Source organism: Nannospalax galili, unplaced genomic scaffold, assembly GCF_000622305.1.
Source record: "Nannospalax galili isolate Female #2095 unplaced genomic scaffold, S.galili_v1.0 scaffold1184, whole genome shotgun sequence".
NCBI lineage: Eukaryota > Metazoa > Chordata > Mammalia > Rodentia > Spalacidae > Nannospalax > Nannospalax galili.
In genome coordinates this window covers 434,964-450,624 of record NW_008351624.1, presented here as the reverse complement: position 1 = coordinate 450,624, position 15,661 = coordinate 434,964, and the positions used below count along the sequence as shown (strand labels likewise).

Below are 15,661 nucleotides of genomic sequence, written 5' to 3'. Positions count from 1 at the left end.
CTTCTTGGTTCATGTTTCCCTGAGCTGTCTTCTCACATCTCTTTCATCATTACCATATTTTCTGTACAACTATCGTTCAACCCTTTTAAATTTTTTCTAAAACCTATTTGCTATTTTGACAGAGGCCATTTTAGCATCATTATACACACTCTTGCATCTGCTCATCTTTTAATATCTGGATGTTATTCTTTGATGATCAGAGTCATTCAGATTGCTTGATATTGTCAAAAGCCATGAAGACTCTGACCATTCATCTTTCAAAGGAGGAATTTCCTGAACTATCTGCTTGCATATATGTAAATATGGATATGTGAGGGAGCAAGGAGAGCTGGTTGGACCTTGTGGTGGTGACTCATCATTGTCTTGCTTGAGTCCATGTTATTCAAATGCAAGTGGACTTTTCTGTTGATTAATTCATCATGTGTCAAGAAGTTCAAACAAAGCAGGAATTCTCTATTTTTGTTTGAAGGCCATCAGTTATAGCTTCCTCCATCTCTTCCATATGTCATGAACTTGGAAAACGCTCTCAGATGAGTCTTATTCCAGCTTCATGCTCTGGTGCCTGAACAATCAGGGCAAATCAGTCTCTTGCTTAGAGGATTTGTGGTTATGAGAAATTTTAAGGTTTCATGTAAGCTCTTAGACTAAATGAGAAAGGAGAAACTAATTTAATACCAGCATTGGAATTCTTAATTTCATTTCTACGCAGAATCATTCTACTTTTAGAAATCCTATATTTCAAAACCAAAATTTGCATTATTTCATTTTTCTTAATTGTCTTTATTCTTTTGTGGGAGAGAGTTTGCTGGGTATTGAAACTAGGGCTCTATGCATGCTACACAAGTGATCTATTACTAAGCTATACCCTCAGTGTTTCATCTGTGTTCATACTTTGGGTGATTATATACAAATTGTCTATTTGAGATAAGCAACTAAGGAAAAATAGTAAATAACAAACAGCATTGCTTCTTGTTCACTGTGAAGAAAGCAGGCATTTACATTTGTACAACTATCACAATCTTCAGCAAATAGACTGGTTGATGTTTTTTGAATTTTTTTCATAATCATCAGTCCTCAAAAGAAAAATAATTATAGAGAATGCTTTTGAAATACAACAGAGGCTTTCATAATTGTTTCTGAGTAGTTTAAAATAACATGTCAGACAACAAAGAGATTTTCTTGGAGCCAAATGGCCAGAATAGGTAGAATCAGATAATCACACATGGAAAAATACCTTTCATTAACTTCAAGCTATTCCAGATTATTTAAATGGTATGTCTACTTTTCAAGATATGCAGGCGTAGAATATGACCAGTTGCTGGTGATAATAGACACTATTTCCCAGAGTTCTCAGCACTTTTGAAACATTAAAGTCTTAAAAAGATTCATTTTTAAGATAAATTTCCTAATGTTTTACATTTCTTAATTTCTGTCATTTATTGCTTTTGGTCAGTTCCTACCACAGACATTGCACATGTAATTAAGAGAACCGAGGCGCCAGTGACAACATTAGGTAATGATCTTCTTGTGCATTTTCTCCTTATTGTTTGTTCCATCACTATCTGGGTCAAAGAGATTTTTCTTACATAAAATTTTCTCATCTTCTTGTCATTCAGCTATATTTCTCATTCTGAAAATGTTGATTACACTTAAAACATGTTCCTAAGTGATAGACCTCTATGTAGCTCCTGCAGGTGATCTGTCTCCCTTATTATCTAACTCAGTGAATACTTTACAGAGTCCATGGGTCTACTCTAGGTTAAAGCTAAATTCCCAAACACTTAGGAGTACCTACCTCTTAAACATCAACTACAGTTAAGTTCTGCTTTTATAAATATGTGCAGGACTTTTGTTACATGCTACCAGTTTTAGGAAATATAGTATGCATATTGTACTAATAATTTTATATGCCTAAATTGGATCTTTCTAAGGACAGTCATTGAAAAGCAGCATGATCTGATTCTCTCACTGATGTTTTATTACCATACCACGCATCTAACTCCCTTTGTGCCTGTACCTCTTTGATGCTAGTAACTAAAATGTTTTCAGATAAACAAAAATAATGTCATTCAGTCTGTCTTTCTCAAAATCCAAAGAAAGCAAAACCAAAACAAAAGGTTTTACATATATATATATATATGACCAAAAAATAATTTCAAGCCAGAGACCATTTCTTCAGACTCAAGAAGTCTAAGATTTCAGAAGTCCCACAATTATGTGTAAATTGTTCTTTAGTTTTGGAGTCATACATTTATAATAACCAGTTTCCTTTCTCTAGCTCCAAAAATATCACGACCAAGAACTCGCCGTCCACGTCCCAAACCCAAAACCACTCCAAGCCCAAAGATACCTCAGACTAAACCAGGTAAATAATATGTGGATCTTGGTTCCTGTGGCTCCTCATGGATGTGACACAGGTGCCAGTTCAACTTGCTCCCTAGTAACCTCTGTGACCATTTAGGGTAAAGGCTCAAGTCAAGGGAAGCAGCTGCCAGCAACACTGCTTTTGCCAATCCCTTTAGCTTCCACAGGTTGCTTGCATGAGTAATTCCTTGGAGTCTGTATATTTTTTTCTGTCTTTTTTCTAATATTTTCAGTTATTTTCAGTTACATCTTGCTATTTGATTTTAGAGTAGCAAAACCCAACCTAACTAGCATATTTAATTCAAGAGTCACACATTTTACCAAATGCCTTTGCATTAGCATCTGTGGAGGTTACTTAGAAGTGATAAGTGACTTAGCTGAAAAAAAGAGGCAGCTATTGTTCATAAATATATATAAGGAATGTGAGAGATAACAAATAGTCATTGTGTTACCAACTGTTACACAGGCTGTTAACTCTTAAAGAGGTGAAAATGTAAGCATGGGGTGATATGTATAAGAGGGATCTGAAGTTTTGGGCATTTGTAGATTTGGTATCAGGAAATGGCATGAATCCTACAGAGGGAGGAAGGTGCCAAGTGTGTGGCAACAGGATATAGGAGTTAGACTTTCAGCCTGAGTGTGAGAAAGGCAGTATTTGCTTAGCTGGAAAATAATGCTCTTTGGAAGAGCCACAAAGAAGCCGTTAGATGCTAAATTCAGTGATTGGATCTGAGCCAACTGGCATGTACCCCTGCCCTTCAGAGTTGGTTCTTCTCTGTCCTGATAACAGAAAGATACAGTAACGAGGTCCATGGACTGATGACTCACCAGGTCTAGCTCTTTGTTTGCCTTTGTTTGAATGGAGGCAGCTGCTTAACTGTATCAACAGTCACATTTATCATGACCCGAGGATTTGTTTTTCAGTATCTAGTATTATAAATTATGCTTTCACATTAATTTATCATAATTATTAGATAGAATATTAGATACACATTTTTCTTAGTTTTCTGTTGCATTATCAGATAATGTAAAAACAAGAAAAACCTGCAGAAAACTACCTGAAAAAATAAGTGAAACTTGTTAACTATGTACATGTGTAAGAAGATAGCTATGTCATGAAAATAATTATCTATGGAATTTCACTTAAGGTTTGGGGGGTTTGACTATAATACTAATGCCAGCCTGGTAATGTTCATTTTCAAGAGCATTTGATGGATTTTTCTCCGTGTTTAACATTTTCTTGTTTTAAACCGCTTTTGGTCATTTCTCACACTAGCCTTTGGACCTGTTACTCCTGAGTCATCTTTAGGTAATGATTCTTTTTATCTTTCTGCAAGTGCTCTTTCTTGTTCCTTCTCCAGTTTTGCTGTGGTGCTAAGTACTGATGGTGCTGACCTCTGTTGTCATCCTGTTGCAGGACTCACCTTAAAAAAATTGAAGGTTTCTTAACTTTTTAACAAAGAGGTGCCTTGACTTAATTCAAGACATCTGCCCCATCCCATCTTGATGTTATGGCATGCCAATAATCTGAGTCTCTTTAACAGTACTGTTTGTTATGATACCTGCCCCTCCTTTAGACCACTAATGCAGTGGCCTAACAGTTCACTTTCTAGATTTCAAGTTCTAAACAACAAGTTTTGGCTTTGCTGTTGTTTCAGTGACTTTTTTGAAAATATTTTATTTATTATTTTTTATATACATATATTGCCTGCATGTGTGTAAGTGCACCCATGTTGTACAATACCTGCGGAGGTCAGAAGAGGGTGTTGGATTCTCTGGAACTGGAGTTACTGACAATCGTTGGCCACCATGTGGGTGCTGGGAATCAAACTTGGGTCCTCTGCAAGAGCAGTCAGTGCTCTTAACTGCTGAGCCATCTCTCCAGTCCCCCAAGGACTTTTTAAAGAGTTTATTCTATTCTTTAAAATGTGGTCAGTTGTGGCCTTCTGTGTGCATCACACTCTTGTATAAGGAAGTTTTACTGCTGAGAACTGAGGGATGCATCAGTTTTCTCTCTACTCCTTATTCTGCCATGTTCCATGAGCTTTAGCTGTAGAGGTTCAGCTGTAGATGTGTCACCTAGTACTGGGCAGACACATTTACATAGCTTATTCTAGTAAATACCAAGTGGATAATTTGCCCAGGCACAGTCATCTTAGATTATAAGCATTACTGTAGGGTTGATTCAAGCCTCTTTCTCATCATTAGAGTTGAATAGTGATTTATAATCAGTTTTAAGTTAGACACATGTTTAAGAAAACAGTAGCTCCCAACTTCCTTCCTTCCTTCCTTCCTTCCTTCCTTCCTTCCTTCCTTCCTTCCTTCCCTCCCTCCCTCTCTCTTTCTTCCTTCCTTTCCTTCTCTCTTTCTCTCTTTCTTTCTTTTCCTTTTTTTAGGACAGGTTCTCACTATCACTATGTGCCCAGGCTGGCCTGGAACTCACTATGTAAATCAGGCTGGCCTCACAGAGATCCACCTGCCTCTGCCTCTGCTGAGGTTAAAAGTGTGTGTGCCACCACATCAGGGTTTCAATTTTTATTTCTTAAACATAATTGTATATGTAAGTGTTGTCTCCAGGGGCTTCTCAATTATTCAAGAAAACCTGTTCATATACTAAAGGAGGAAATTAAAAATCTGGTGACAGTTTTTCTCAACTCAAACTACTCAAGTTTTAGAAAACGTAGACATATCATCCTAGGCAGAATTTATGGAACTGTCAACACCATGTTAATTCTAAATTTTCTTCCATCAGCTCCATCAACAAAAAGAATACATCCTCCACATCCCAAACCTAAAACCATACCTGATCCAGAAGTACCACAGATAATATTGGGTAAATATGTGGTTGCAGTTTATTCTATGTTAGGACATGTATTGTATCTCTCTTAAGAGTAAAAACTGCTGGTTATCAAAGATAATATGGCATGGCTAAGCACCTTATTACATCCTTCTTAGGAAGATTCTCTGTCAATGACCACTTTATTTAATTTTCTTACTGCCTGATTATATTCATATCCTAAAGACAGGATCGCTTAGTATAGACTTGAGCCAATATAATCAGTTCAAATCAAATACCTTCATTAAGCAGTTATCCTAAACTGTATGAGCCCATAGCTCAGAAGTAGGAGGCATGTTTTGTATAGCAATGAGTTTGCAATGTAGTGGTAAACAAAAGCTATTCCTGTGTAAACAGAAAGTTTTATAAGACAGAATATTTCTGCAAGCATAAAATAATTTGAGTGATACAAATACTACATACTAGGGACTTGGTTAATATTAAGAGAAATAAAAATATCCAAGATATATAGTAAGAAATTAGCACAGAATTTGAAGAATGGAGGAATGAAGGAACAAAGGCTGATGCACAAGGAACTTGTTAAAGCTGAAGACAGAGGATAACGTATTGATGCTCTCCTCTCAGAAGGGCTCACAAATGAATTAAAGAGCTTGGGTTAGGGGTGGCTGAAAGCTTAAAATTGATCCTATGGAATTTAATGGATCCTACTTCTGCACAGGATCTTGTTTTTTCCATTCTTAGACCTTAAGATACCCACCCTAATGAGGAATGAGAAGGAGAGGTGGTTCTTCATCTTGTTAAGTAACAGTGTATTCAGGAGGCACTGCATCTCTTTGTTGGTTTTTATATGTATGAGTTAAGTGTACCACTCATACCAGATGCGTGTACTGTACACAGAGGCCAGAAGAGGGCATCAGATCCCCATAACTGGAATTACAGATGCTTGTTAGCTGCCATGTGGGTGCTGGGAACTGCACCTGCGTTCCCTGTAAGAGCAGCCAAGACCAGGCAGTACTTTGAATGGCTGAGCCATCTCTGCAGCCCATTTGTTTTGAGTTGGAGTCTCACTCTGTAGTCCTGGCTGGCCAGAACTCATTAGGCAGAGCAGGCTGGTCTTGAATTGATAGAGATTTGCCTGCCTTTGTCTCCCTGGTGGCATGTGTCACTACCCTGATCCAGTACTTAATGAGCGTGGTCTCACTTATCTTTTAATGAATGTGGCCTCAACTTCCTTGTGGCTATGAATATATGTCATTGACGAACTGTGATCTCAACACTTCCCTACCTTTTCCCTCTTCATTCTTACCCTCCATCTCCATGTCAATCTGTCTTGTTTTAGGATAGAAGGTACACTTAAGGGTTACATCCTATATCCTTTACTTTTTTGTTGTTAACTGCAAGTCTCAGGTATGGCACATACTCAAGAACATGGAACGTTGTCTGTATCAACACAATAGTGTTAATAGCGAGAATAGAACTACCAGGGCTCACCATAGGGTCTGTCTGCATTACATTTATTTTCAGATATCTGAAATGTTTAATGCATTAGTCATCATTAGTTACTATGGTTTATAGTGGATGCCTTTTCTGAACTTGCCTTCTACAAAAGTGCTGGCTGTCTTTCCATCTTTTTCTAATAATGAATCGGATTTTCCACATAGGTGCTCATGTTAGTTAAAATCAAATAATTACTCAGCTGTGAGATTCTAATGTCAGTCTCAAGGAAATGTTCACGAGTCCAAAAGCTGTGACTAACCTCTGAATTAAATGAGTGTGGTGAACATTTGGAGAAGTATTTGAAGAAAAAAGGATACGTTTACCATCTCCTGAGTTAAGACTATTAAAAATTTGCTGGACCAAGGCTGGACTGGTTGGCTGGGAAGAGTGGCTGGATACTCAGGTGAGGGTCCAGTGATCCTGCTTGGCACTCCTTGAATGAATGAGCACAACCATCAACAAGCCCAATTGTGACTATGTTTAGTGATCAGGCCCAATAGAGGGATGCTTTTGGAAGCCCTTGTCAAGAAATTCCAATGGATTCTCATATGAACATTTAAAAATTGCCCTGTTCTAATTTTTTTTCTGATTCCCTGTCTAGAACTTGTAATGATAATTACTCTTGCCTTTACTTCTCCTTCACATCTCCTATTCATGAATCAAGGACTTTCTTTTCCACTTAGAGACAAGAGTTATGCAATTTGGGAGTCTTTTAGATACACCCACAGAAGGGGTACTCCAATTGCCTCACCTTGTGTCCCTGTTCACCATGGAAGAAGCCAGAGCAGTCTGTATCCCTATTCCCTATTGGCAATTTGAGTAACCCCTTCAGAGGATGGTGTGATAAGAATAGGAGGTAGGAATTGTCTAGGCATAGGGTAAAAAGACCCCAAAGAAATGTAACATGTTTCTTGGCTAAAAGTCAAAATGTCCTTGGTCCTGTTAACAACATACTCTCTTCCAAAGGCCAAAAATGTCAAAAGTATTTGGGAGCTTGTATCTAACCTTTAAGAGATTTTAGAGTTACCTCTTCAGAGGGGGGGGATGTTGGAAGGGAGGGAGTAGGCATGGATTTGATCAAAACACCTTGTATGTGTGTATAAAATTCTCAAAGTTTTTGTAAAAGTTAAAAAAAGAATATTAAAAATTAACTTTGCAGTCCTAGAGATCTTTATTTTTACTTGTAAGATGAATTTTCAGACATTCCCATGTGTTCATAAAGTCTCTTTGGATTCTTTTATTCTTTTGATCAGTTCCTGCCACAATCCTTGAACGAGTTATCCCTAGAACTGAGACTCCTGGGACAACGTTAGGTAATGGTATACCATGCCCATCAGCATCTTCATTTCCTGCCCATTTTATCACCATCATTCTTCACAAGGCTTCTGTATCCTCTGGTCATTCAATTAGTCAATGAGTTGAAGAATGTTAACTCAAGTTCTTGTTTTTGAGCGAGCCAATTTTTTGGTAGAAACACCAAAATTTATATACATTATAACACCTTTGAATTTATGCTGCTTCTGATTTTGTATATCATGTTAGCCACATTTACACATTTGTTCCTGAGTATCAAGCACAAACAGCGTAGTGTGCATAGGAGCGTCAGCTAGTACAATGCAACTTTTCTTTTAGATCATGATGAAATCTTGCTTTAGTAAGGATGAAAATAGAAAATACACTCACAGCTAGTAAATGGAAGTTAAAAGTACTATCATTAGCATGAAATCACCCCCACATACCCCAGTAAGCAGCTTAACTCAGCAAGGTTCTAGAACTTTTCTTCATTCAGGAATCTGTATGAGAACCTCCTGGAGACATTTTTGATATATTAACTCATGTTTCTTCATGAATTTTGTTTTTAGAAAAATGTAAATGACATAAAGAAGCACATTGTGAAAACGGGGGCAATATTTCAAAGCGCAAAAGAAAAATTTCTTGAAACTCAAGAAATTAAAGCAAATATGTTCCCACACACACTTTTTAAAATCTGAAATGTTGTTTTAACCATAGGTTTTCTTCCTTCAGCTCCCAAAGTGCCTCAACGAACTGTTCATCCTTCTCCCAAACCTAAACCCGCATGGAGTCCTGAAGCACCTCACACAGACCTGGGTAAATGTGTAGGGCTTGGTTAAGGAATGCTGGCAGCCCATCCCAATGGGTCCCACAGACAGCACAATTGCAAGTCAGGGTCAGTGGCTCAGACCAGGAAAGTGGGAGATCCTATACTAGCTGAATTTCTTATGCAGTGTGAGTAGAATTTTTCCTGCAATGTTTGTTTACTTTTTGTTAATGCAAGTGAGTCAGTAAGCATCTAGGATAGGCAACAGCAAGTGCTTTCTATTTGGTGCTGGAGAGTAGATACGTCATGCATGGGGGAACACACAGTCTCTGTTGCATGTTTTTGTTGTTTCTCCCTACTATTTATAAACATGAAAATAATTCTTAGGGGGAACATAACCATAAGGGGAAGCTAATGAAGGAGTTCAGAGGGAGAGAATGCATGAGAGCCAGTCAGGGGAAGCAATTTTTCTCAGATTTCCTCTATGAGACTTCAAGATGAACTGTTTTAATGATGCTGCTGTAGCTTAATGGCCTATAGAAGCACTTGAGAAGTTTCAAATGTCAGACTTAGGAGCTTCTATTATATCTGAGAATCCATTTATGGATTCCATACTTTCTCTGGATGTTGGACAGATACATTGGTATGCCACAGACTGTCTATTCTTTTCAGTGCCCCTTAAGTACTCAAGTTGGACAAGGCATGGGGATGTTTCCAAAAATATCTTTGCACTAAGGTAGATTTGGTCTTTGTATTAGTCAGCTTTGTGTGACTATAACAAAATGCCTGACATAGGCTACTTACAAAGGAGAAGTTCATCTAGTTCACATACTTGGGAACTGAGAGTCCAGTGGCACAGTACAGGCTCTATAAGGGCTGTTGCCTGCTTGTATCTCTTCATGGTAGTTAGCAGTGGTGTGTATGCATGCAAGAACTAGAAAAGGATTACATCTCAAGTCAGGCAGAGAAGACTGGAAGAGCCAGGCCTACTCTTTCACATTATCTTCTCTGGAGAGCTCAAGGGGTCGCACAAGACCTACCAAAGGGTTGTGCAACCTATCTCATATCCTCAGTGACCTAAGGACCTCTCGCTAGACCCCATTCTCCAAAGGTGCCACACCTCCCAACAGTAACTATAGACTGAGCTTTTAATCATATTGGATGCTCAGGGACACAAAACATATTCAAACCATAGATAGCTGTTTTGATATATTACATAGCCTCAGATCATTAAAGAATGAGGAAAATTTGAAGCCACTTTACACAGCCAGTACCTAAGTACAAAGGTTATGGTGAACCCTCCAAAGAGATAATTTGGCATCCAAACAGAGACACCATGTACTGTTAGCTCAGAAAGTTAACCATTTTACTTTATGCTTTATACGTGTTATTTTTCTGGTAGAATTCTTTTTAAATGAATATTCTGGGTTTTTATAAATTTTAATGTTTGGGTTTTTGTTCCTTTTGGCCAGTCCCTACTCCAGTCTTTGAACCAGTTACTCCTATAAAAGAGGCTCCAGTGACTGCATTAGGTAATGCCACTTTCTGATCTTCAGCAAATATTTTCTCTGCTCAGTGTCAGACTCATTCCAAGTTGTCATTCAATTACATTCTTCATTTTAGTAGAATTGAACATGCTTAAAAGTAGTTGTCTTTTGTTTGTTAGAAAGCTATGGCATGGCATGAATCTAGCTTGAGGTTTTTTTTTTCTTCTTCTTTTTCAATTTTAAAGTTAGTTCTTTAAGAATTTCATACAAAATATTTTCATCATATTACCCCCTCCTCCCCAACTTCTTCCAGATTCACTCACCCTTCCCTATTCACCCAACCTTGTTTCCTCCCTCTTTTTAAACCCATCAAAGTCAATTGGTGCTGCCCATATACTGGCGGGTGTGTGATCATCCACAGATCTTGGTCAACCTACCAGGGGCCACACTCTCAAAGAAAACCAACTCTCCCTCTCCTAGGGGCTATCAACTGCCAATTCCTCCACAGCTAGGAGGAGGACTTCATAACCACCTTCTCTCTCCATGCTGGGATTTTATATGGCTTGGTCTTGCACAAGTCTTGTGCATTCTATCACAACTGCTATGGGTTCATATGTACAAATGTCCTGTTGTGACTAGAAAACACTGCTTCCTTGCAGTCATCTACCAGCTCTGGCTCTTATAATATTTTTGCCTTCTTTTCTGCAATGATCCCCGAGCCATGGAAGGAGAGGGTGTGGTACAGGCATCCCATTTAGATCTGAGCATAAGTTAATTAAAAATATTTTCATGTTGCTTTATGGTCATAGTTTAAGCAAAATTCTTTGTTAAGTTTCAAGAATCTTTGGTGTTATCTGTCTCTGATTTATGCAAACCAAGCTATATCAGGGAAGTTTCTTTGTGACTATTTTTGTTTCTTAATATATGGGCAATGTGATTTAGTAGATCAAATAGCATATAATATTATCAGAGCTAATTTCTTTAAATAATAACCTCCATCCTTAATATGAATCAAAATCCCCCCCCACCATAGTTTAGTTGATTCTCAACCTTTTAAATCCAGTCAGTGAATTCTAGATTGATATGATTTTTTTAAAAATGCCAACATTAACTTTCTGAATCAATAATTTCATATCAGTATTTCCCCCCAAAGTAACTTCAATAACAAAAGCAGATAAAATAACATAGTATGGGGTACAACTTCCACACTAGAAACATATAATTTCTGAAACTCAGGGAAATTCAAATTTTTTAAAACCCAAAGGTTTTTAAAAATTCTGTAATCATAGAACCATAGTTTTATAATAACCAAAGATTACCTCTTTACATTTTCAAAAATGTCTCAAAGAACACAACTCAAAAACCATTCCAAGGGTCTAGGGAGATGGTCTGGCTGTTAAGGCACTGGCTGCTCTTGCAGAGTACCCAAGTTCAGTTCCCAGCACCCACATGGTAGCTAACAACTGTCCATAACTCAGTTCCAGGGGATCTGACTCCCTATTCTGGCCTCTTAGGGCATTGCATGCATGTGATGCATTTACACACACACACAGGCAAAATAGTCATACACATAAAATAAAAAAATTTTAATTAAAAAAATTTCCAAGTCTAGATATACCAGAAAGGATACTAGATAAATGCAGGATCCTTGGTTTTAAAAGCCTAGGAACCAGATTGGTTCATCGGTTGCAGATGTCACCTTGCACAAGTTCCCTCCAGAGAGGGAATCCTGAGAGGCTATTAGATGCTAAAGGCTGGCAAGGAGTTAATAATTGAAAGAAACATGCAGAGATTTTCTTCTAACTAGGGCTGGTAAGAAAGATGTTTTGCTTCTCATTCTGCAGGCTAGTGAAATTGTGCAACTCTTTTTGTAATAGTTGCTTATTTCAGAACCTCAGAACTTCTTATGCAGCCATGCACTGATAAACCTAGTAGTAGTTTTCTTTAGTATTAAAAGAAGTATGAATTAGCTTTCTTTATACTTCCTGCAAATTGTTAGGAACATATGTAATGACATGGATAAAAATGTCCTGAAGTTTTCCATATTAGATTCATATAATCAAGCATTGTAACAAGAGAATGGCTTGCCTGTAGCAGCAGCACAAGATGAGACCAAAGATAATGACTACCTCTTTAGATGAGCACCCAGTCACAGTTTGCTAGTTGAGACAGAATGAGTGCTTTTTCCTTTGAGTTTTACTAGGACAGCCATGCCAAAATATTATACATCAGGTACTTAAACAGCAGGGGTCTATTCCTTGAAGTTCTGGAGTCTCCAAGCCTAAGACCAGGGTGTCTCCAGATCTGGTTTTCCTTGATACCTCTCCTTAGCTCACATATGCTGCCTTGTTACTGTGTCCTCACATGGCCTTTTGTCTATGAATGTGCATACCCACTGACTCTTCCTCGAACAGGACATTTGTCAAGGAAATGACATTTGGAGAACCTTATGATCGCTTAGTCATGTCTTTAAAACTCTTATCTCCAAATATAGCACATTGGATGTACCCTTTAAGTATATGAATTGTGAAGACATAATTCAGTTCAAAATACTCTTCAAGCAGAGAATTTTAAAATTTTCATATTCTAGAAACATTATTATACTGGCATGTTCACTTTGAAGTAAATTTTTGTGACTATTTATACATGTTTTAAAAACTCTTATTTTGTTACTTCAGTTCCTGTTACAGACACTGAACCTGTTACAGACCTTGAACCTGTTACTTTTAGAACTGAAGCTCCTGAGACAAAATTAGGTAACAACCTCCTGTTACTTGCCTGGTGCATCTATGCTCATGCACAGTCCTTGCTGTCTCCATCTCTGTGGCTTTTCCACCTTTTAGAGACGGTAGTCATCATCTGCTGCTGCTGTTTAGTCGCTTCCATTCTCTGCAGAGTTCAAAGCCTCCTAAAACATGTTTTCTCTGGTTTTATGAGAGTCACACATGAGCTTAGTTTAAACATTTACATGTTATGTGGCACGTTTGAAAGTATTATGTTGTCTTGAGTGTCACAGAACCATGTTCTATATTCCAGCTGATTAACCACAGTGAGATGTTTCTTATAAAGCTGACCATCAACAGCCTCTGTTCATAATTCCTTTACACATCTAAGTTTCTTGATCCTTCACAAAAACTAATTGCGTGGAATATTGTCTCATTGGTGATTTAAGCAATGTTGTATCTCATAGATTTGACAAATAGGAGATTACTTACCTGAAATGTTGAGTTATAAGCCTCTTCTTTAATATGATCTAAATTTCTCCCACCCTTTATCAGACATTCCCTCTCAATCATTCTTCTAGAGCAGGGGATGTCTATGTCTTTCTCAAAAGAGATATTAAGCATCTTGCCTTAAATGAGCAACTCAATGATATGTATTCATTTTCTCCGAAGCACCATCAATGGCACAGAATAAAATGTTTATTTGAAAAGAGAAAAAAATTAAAACCACAAGAATAATTTCCTGGACCTTTAGAAAATCAGAGAGTTGAATGACCTCTCTTCAGTATTCAGGGTCATAAGACCCAGAGTAATACAGGGCTTTTCTTTCTTCAGCTATCAAAATACCACAAAGAATGAACCATCCACAACCCAGACCTAAAACCACAATGAACCCTCAAGTACCCCAGACCAAACACCGGGTAAAATTGTAATTACAAGGGTTGAGGGTGTGTGCTAGCAGTCTGTCCCACTGGTGACTCAAAGCAATGCTGGCGATAGACAGTAGCAAGCCCGTCTCTGAGTGTGAGGACATGAGGCATTGTCAGTGACTCCTCCTTTGTTAGATTTGCAAGGAGAATATGGCTTGGTGAGACCCATGGGAACCAGAAAACCTTCTTATTCTTACTACATGAGACCACTGCAACCTTGTATTTAGTGACTTTCTTACAGCGAAATTTCCCTCAGGCCTTAATGTAGAAATTTCGTTAGCAGAGTCAGTATATTTAGTTCAAGTAAACAAATCATAAGTCCCTCGCATACTCCCAGAACTCCATTTGCAACCACAAGTGGTATACCTACTGTATATTTATTTTGTTTCTAAAACAGTATAATGAAGGTCATGCTACACAATATACCCACAAAGTAATGATCTAGACAAGGAAAAGATCAAGGTAGCTGGATTTTGACCTTGGAAACCATTACAAGATTTGGATCAATGGAAGAAACAAAGACTAAAGTAGAGGAATTGGGCACATATGCAGGTCAGCCAGAAAAATAGTGCAGCCTGGAGGGACTGCTTGTAGATGGTCAGTTAATGCTTATTGGTGATGCTGTGTTTGAAAGGATCTGGCAGTGGGTCAGTGGAGGGAGGATCTTGAAGATTTGATTTAGAATTTAGATATAATATGGAGATATTGGCACCATACAGAGCATCTTTGATTTCCACTTTTTATGGGTATAAGGAAGACTGGTGCTCTACTGGGTATTAGACTAGCGGCCACATTTAGGATGCTGTCTCATGTGCCATGGTTTTAGACAGAGGTCTCAGACTCTTGCCACAGATGAAGGTTTGGCAAGATACACAGTGACTAATTTTACATGTGTTTCAAGCTTATACGCTATGTATTGCATCCATGTTTGCTGACACACAGAAAGTACTGATGTTCAGTGTCTATAGAAATTCAGGGAAATGATTTTAACTTAATTTATTTTCTTAGAATTCAATATGTAGATGCATTAAAATATTTTCTAGTGTAGGGTTTTCCATAGCAATTATAATTAATTTATTAAAAACCTAGGAGAATTTCATGTTGACTCCTTTAATATACTCAGAGTAGTTCAAAAGCTAAGCCTAAGACCCATAATGACAAAAGTTTAACAAAATCTTTAAACAAAAATCCATTCTTTCTCTCAGATAAAAAGTTAATTTTCTTTATTTCTTAGGAGAATATTAAAAGTGCTTATATATTAATGTTGTGACTTAAATATGCATTTTGAGTCTCTGGCTTATTGTGTTGTTTTTGGTCAGGGCCTACTGCAGTCCTGGAACCTGTCACTCTTAGAACTGAGGCCCCAGTAACAACACTAGGTAATGTTGCTACACTCTTCTTTCAACAGGCCTTCTGCTTACTGTCATACCAAGAGTTTCATCTCCCTTCATGTGAAAGTAGTGTCATTCTAAAAATTATGAAAATTTAAAAGTTATTTGCTTTTAAGGCAAGTCACACATAAAACTGTTTTAGGCCATTTATTTGCCATATCACAGTGAAGTTGCAATAGATAGTTTTATGTTTTATTTAAAGAGTACTTTTTCTACAGCTGTGTTTCAAACATAGCACAAGTGTTTCTCAGCTAGACAGATAAGCCATTAACAATTCATGGGGCCTGGAGAGTCCATGACACCTCTACATTTCACCCTTTTGCTATTTGTATACTATTATATTTTTGTTCCTTTTTAATAAGTTAATAGTTACACAGAAAGTGTGTCAAAGATTGAAAGATTAAATTATATATC

At 37.6% G+C, this 15,661-nt stretch overlaps 1 protein-coding gene across 12 annotated transcripts in view; it reads left to right on the top strand.

Moving 5' to 3' along the window:
• The window catches only part of Abi3bp (ABI family member 3 binding protein), a 255,155-nt gene that overhangs the window by 167,180 nt on the left and 72,314 nt on the right, over nucleotides 1-15,661 (top strand). Inside the window, exons 25-28 of one of the 12 annotated variants that reach the window (XM_029553747.1) lie at nucleotides 1,454-1,513; nucleotides 2,279-2,365; nucleotides 3,641-3,673; nucleotides 5,117-5,197. The exons of the other annotated variants lie outside the window; for them this stretch is intronic. Coding sequence (XP_029409607.1) covers nucleotides 1,454-1,513; nucleotides 2,279-2,365; nucleotides 3,641-3,673; nucleotides 5,117-5,197 — 261 coding nt within the window. The remainder of the gene's footprint in view (nucleotides 1-1,453; nucleotides 1,514-2,278; nucleotides 2,366-3,640; nucleotides 3,674-5,116; nucleotides 5,198-15,661) is intronic. 12 annotated transcript variants of the gene reach the window in all.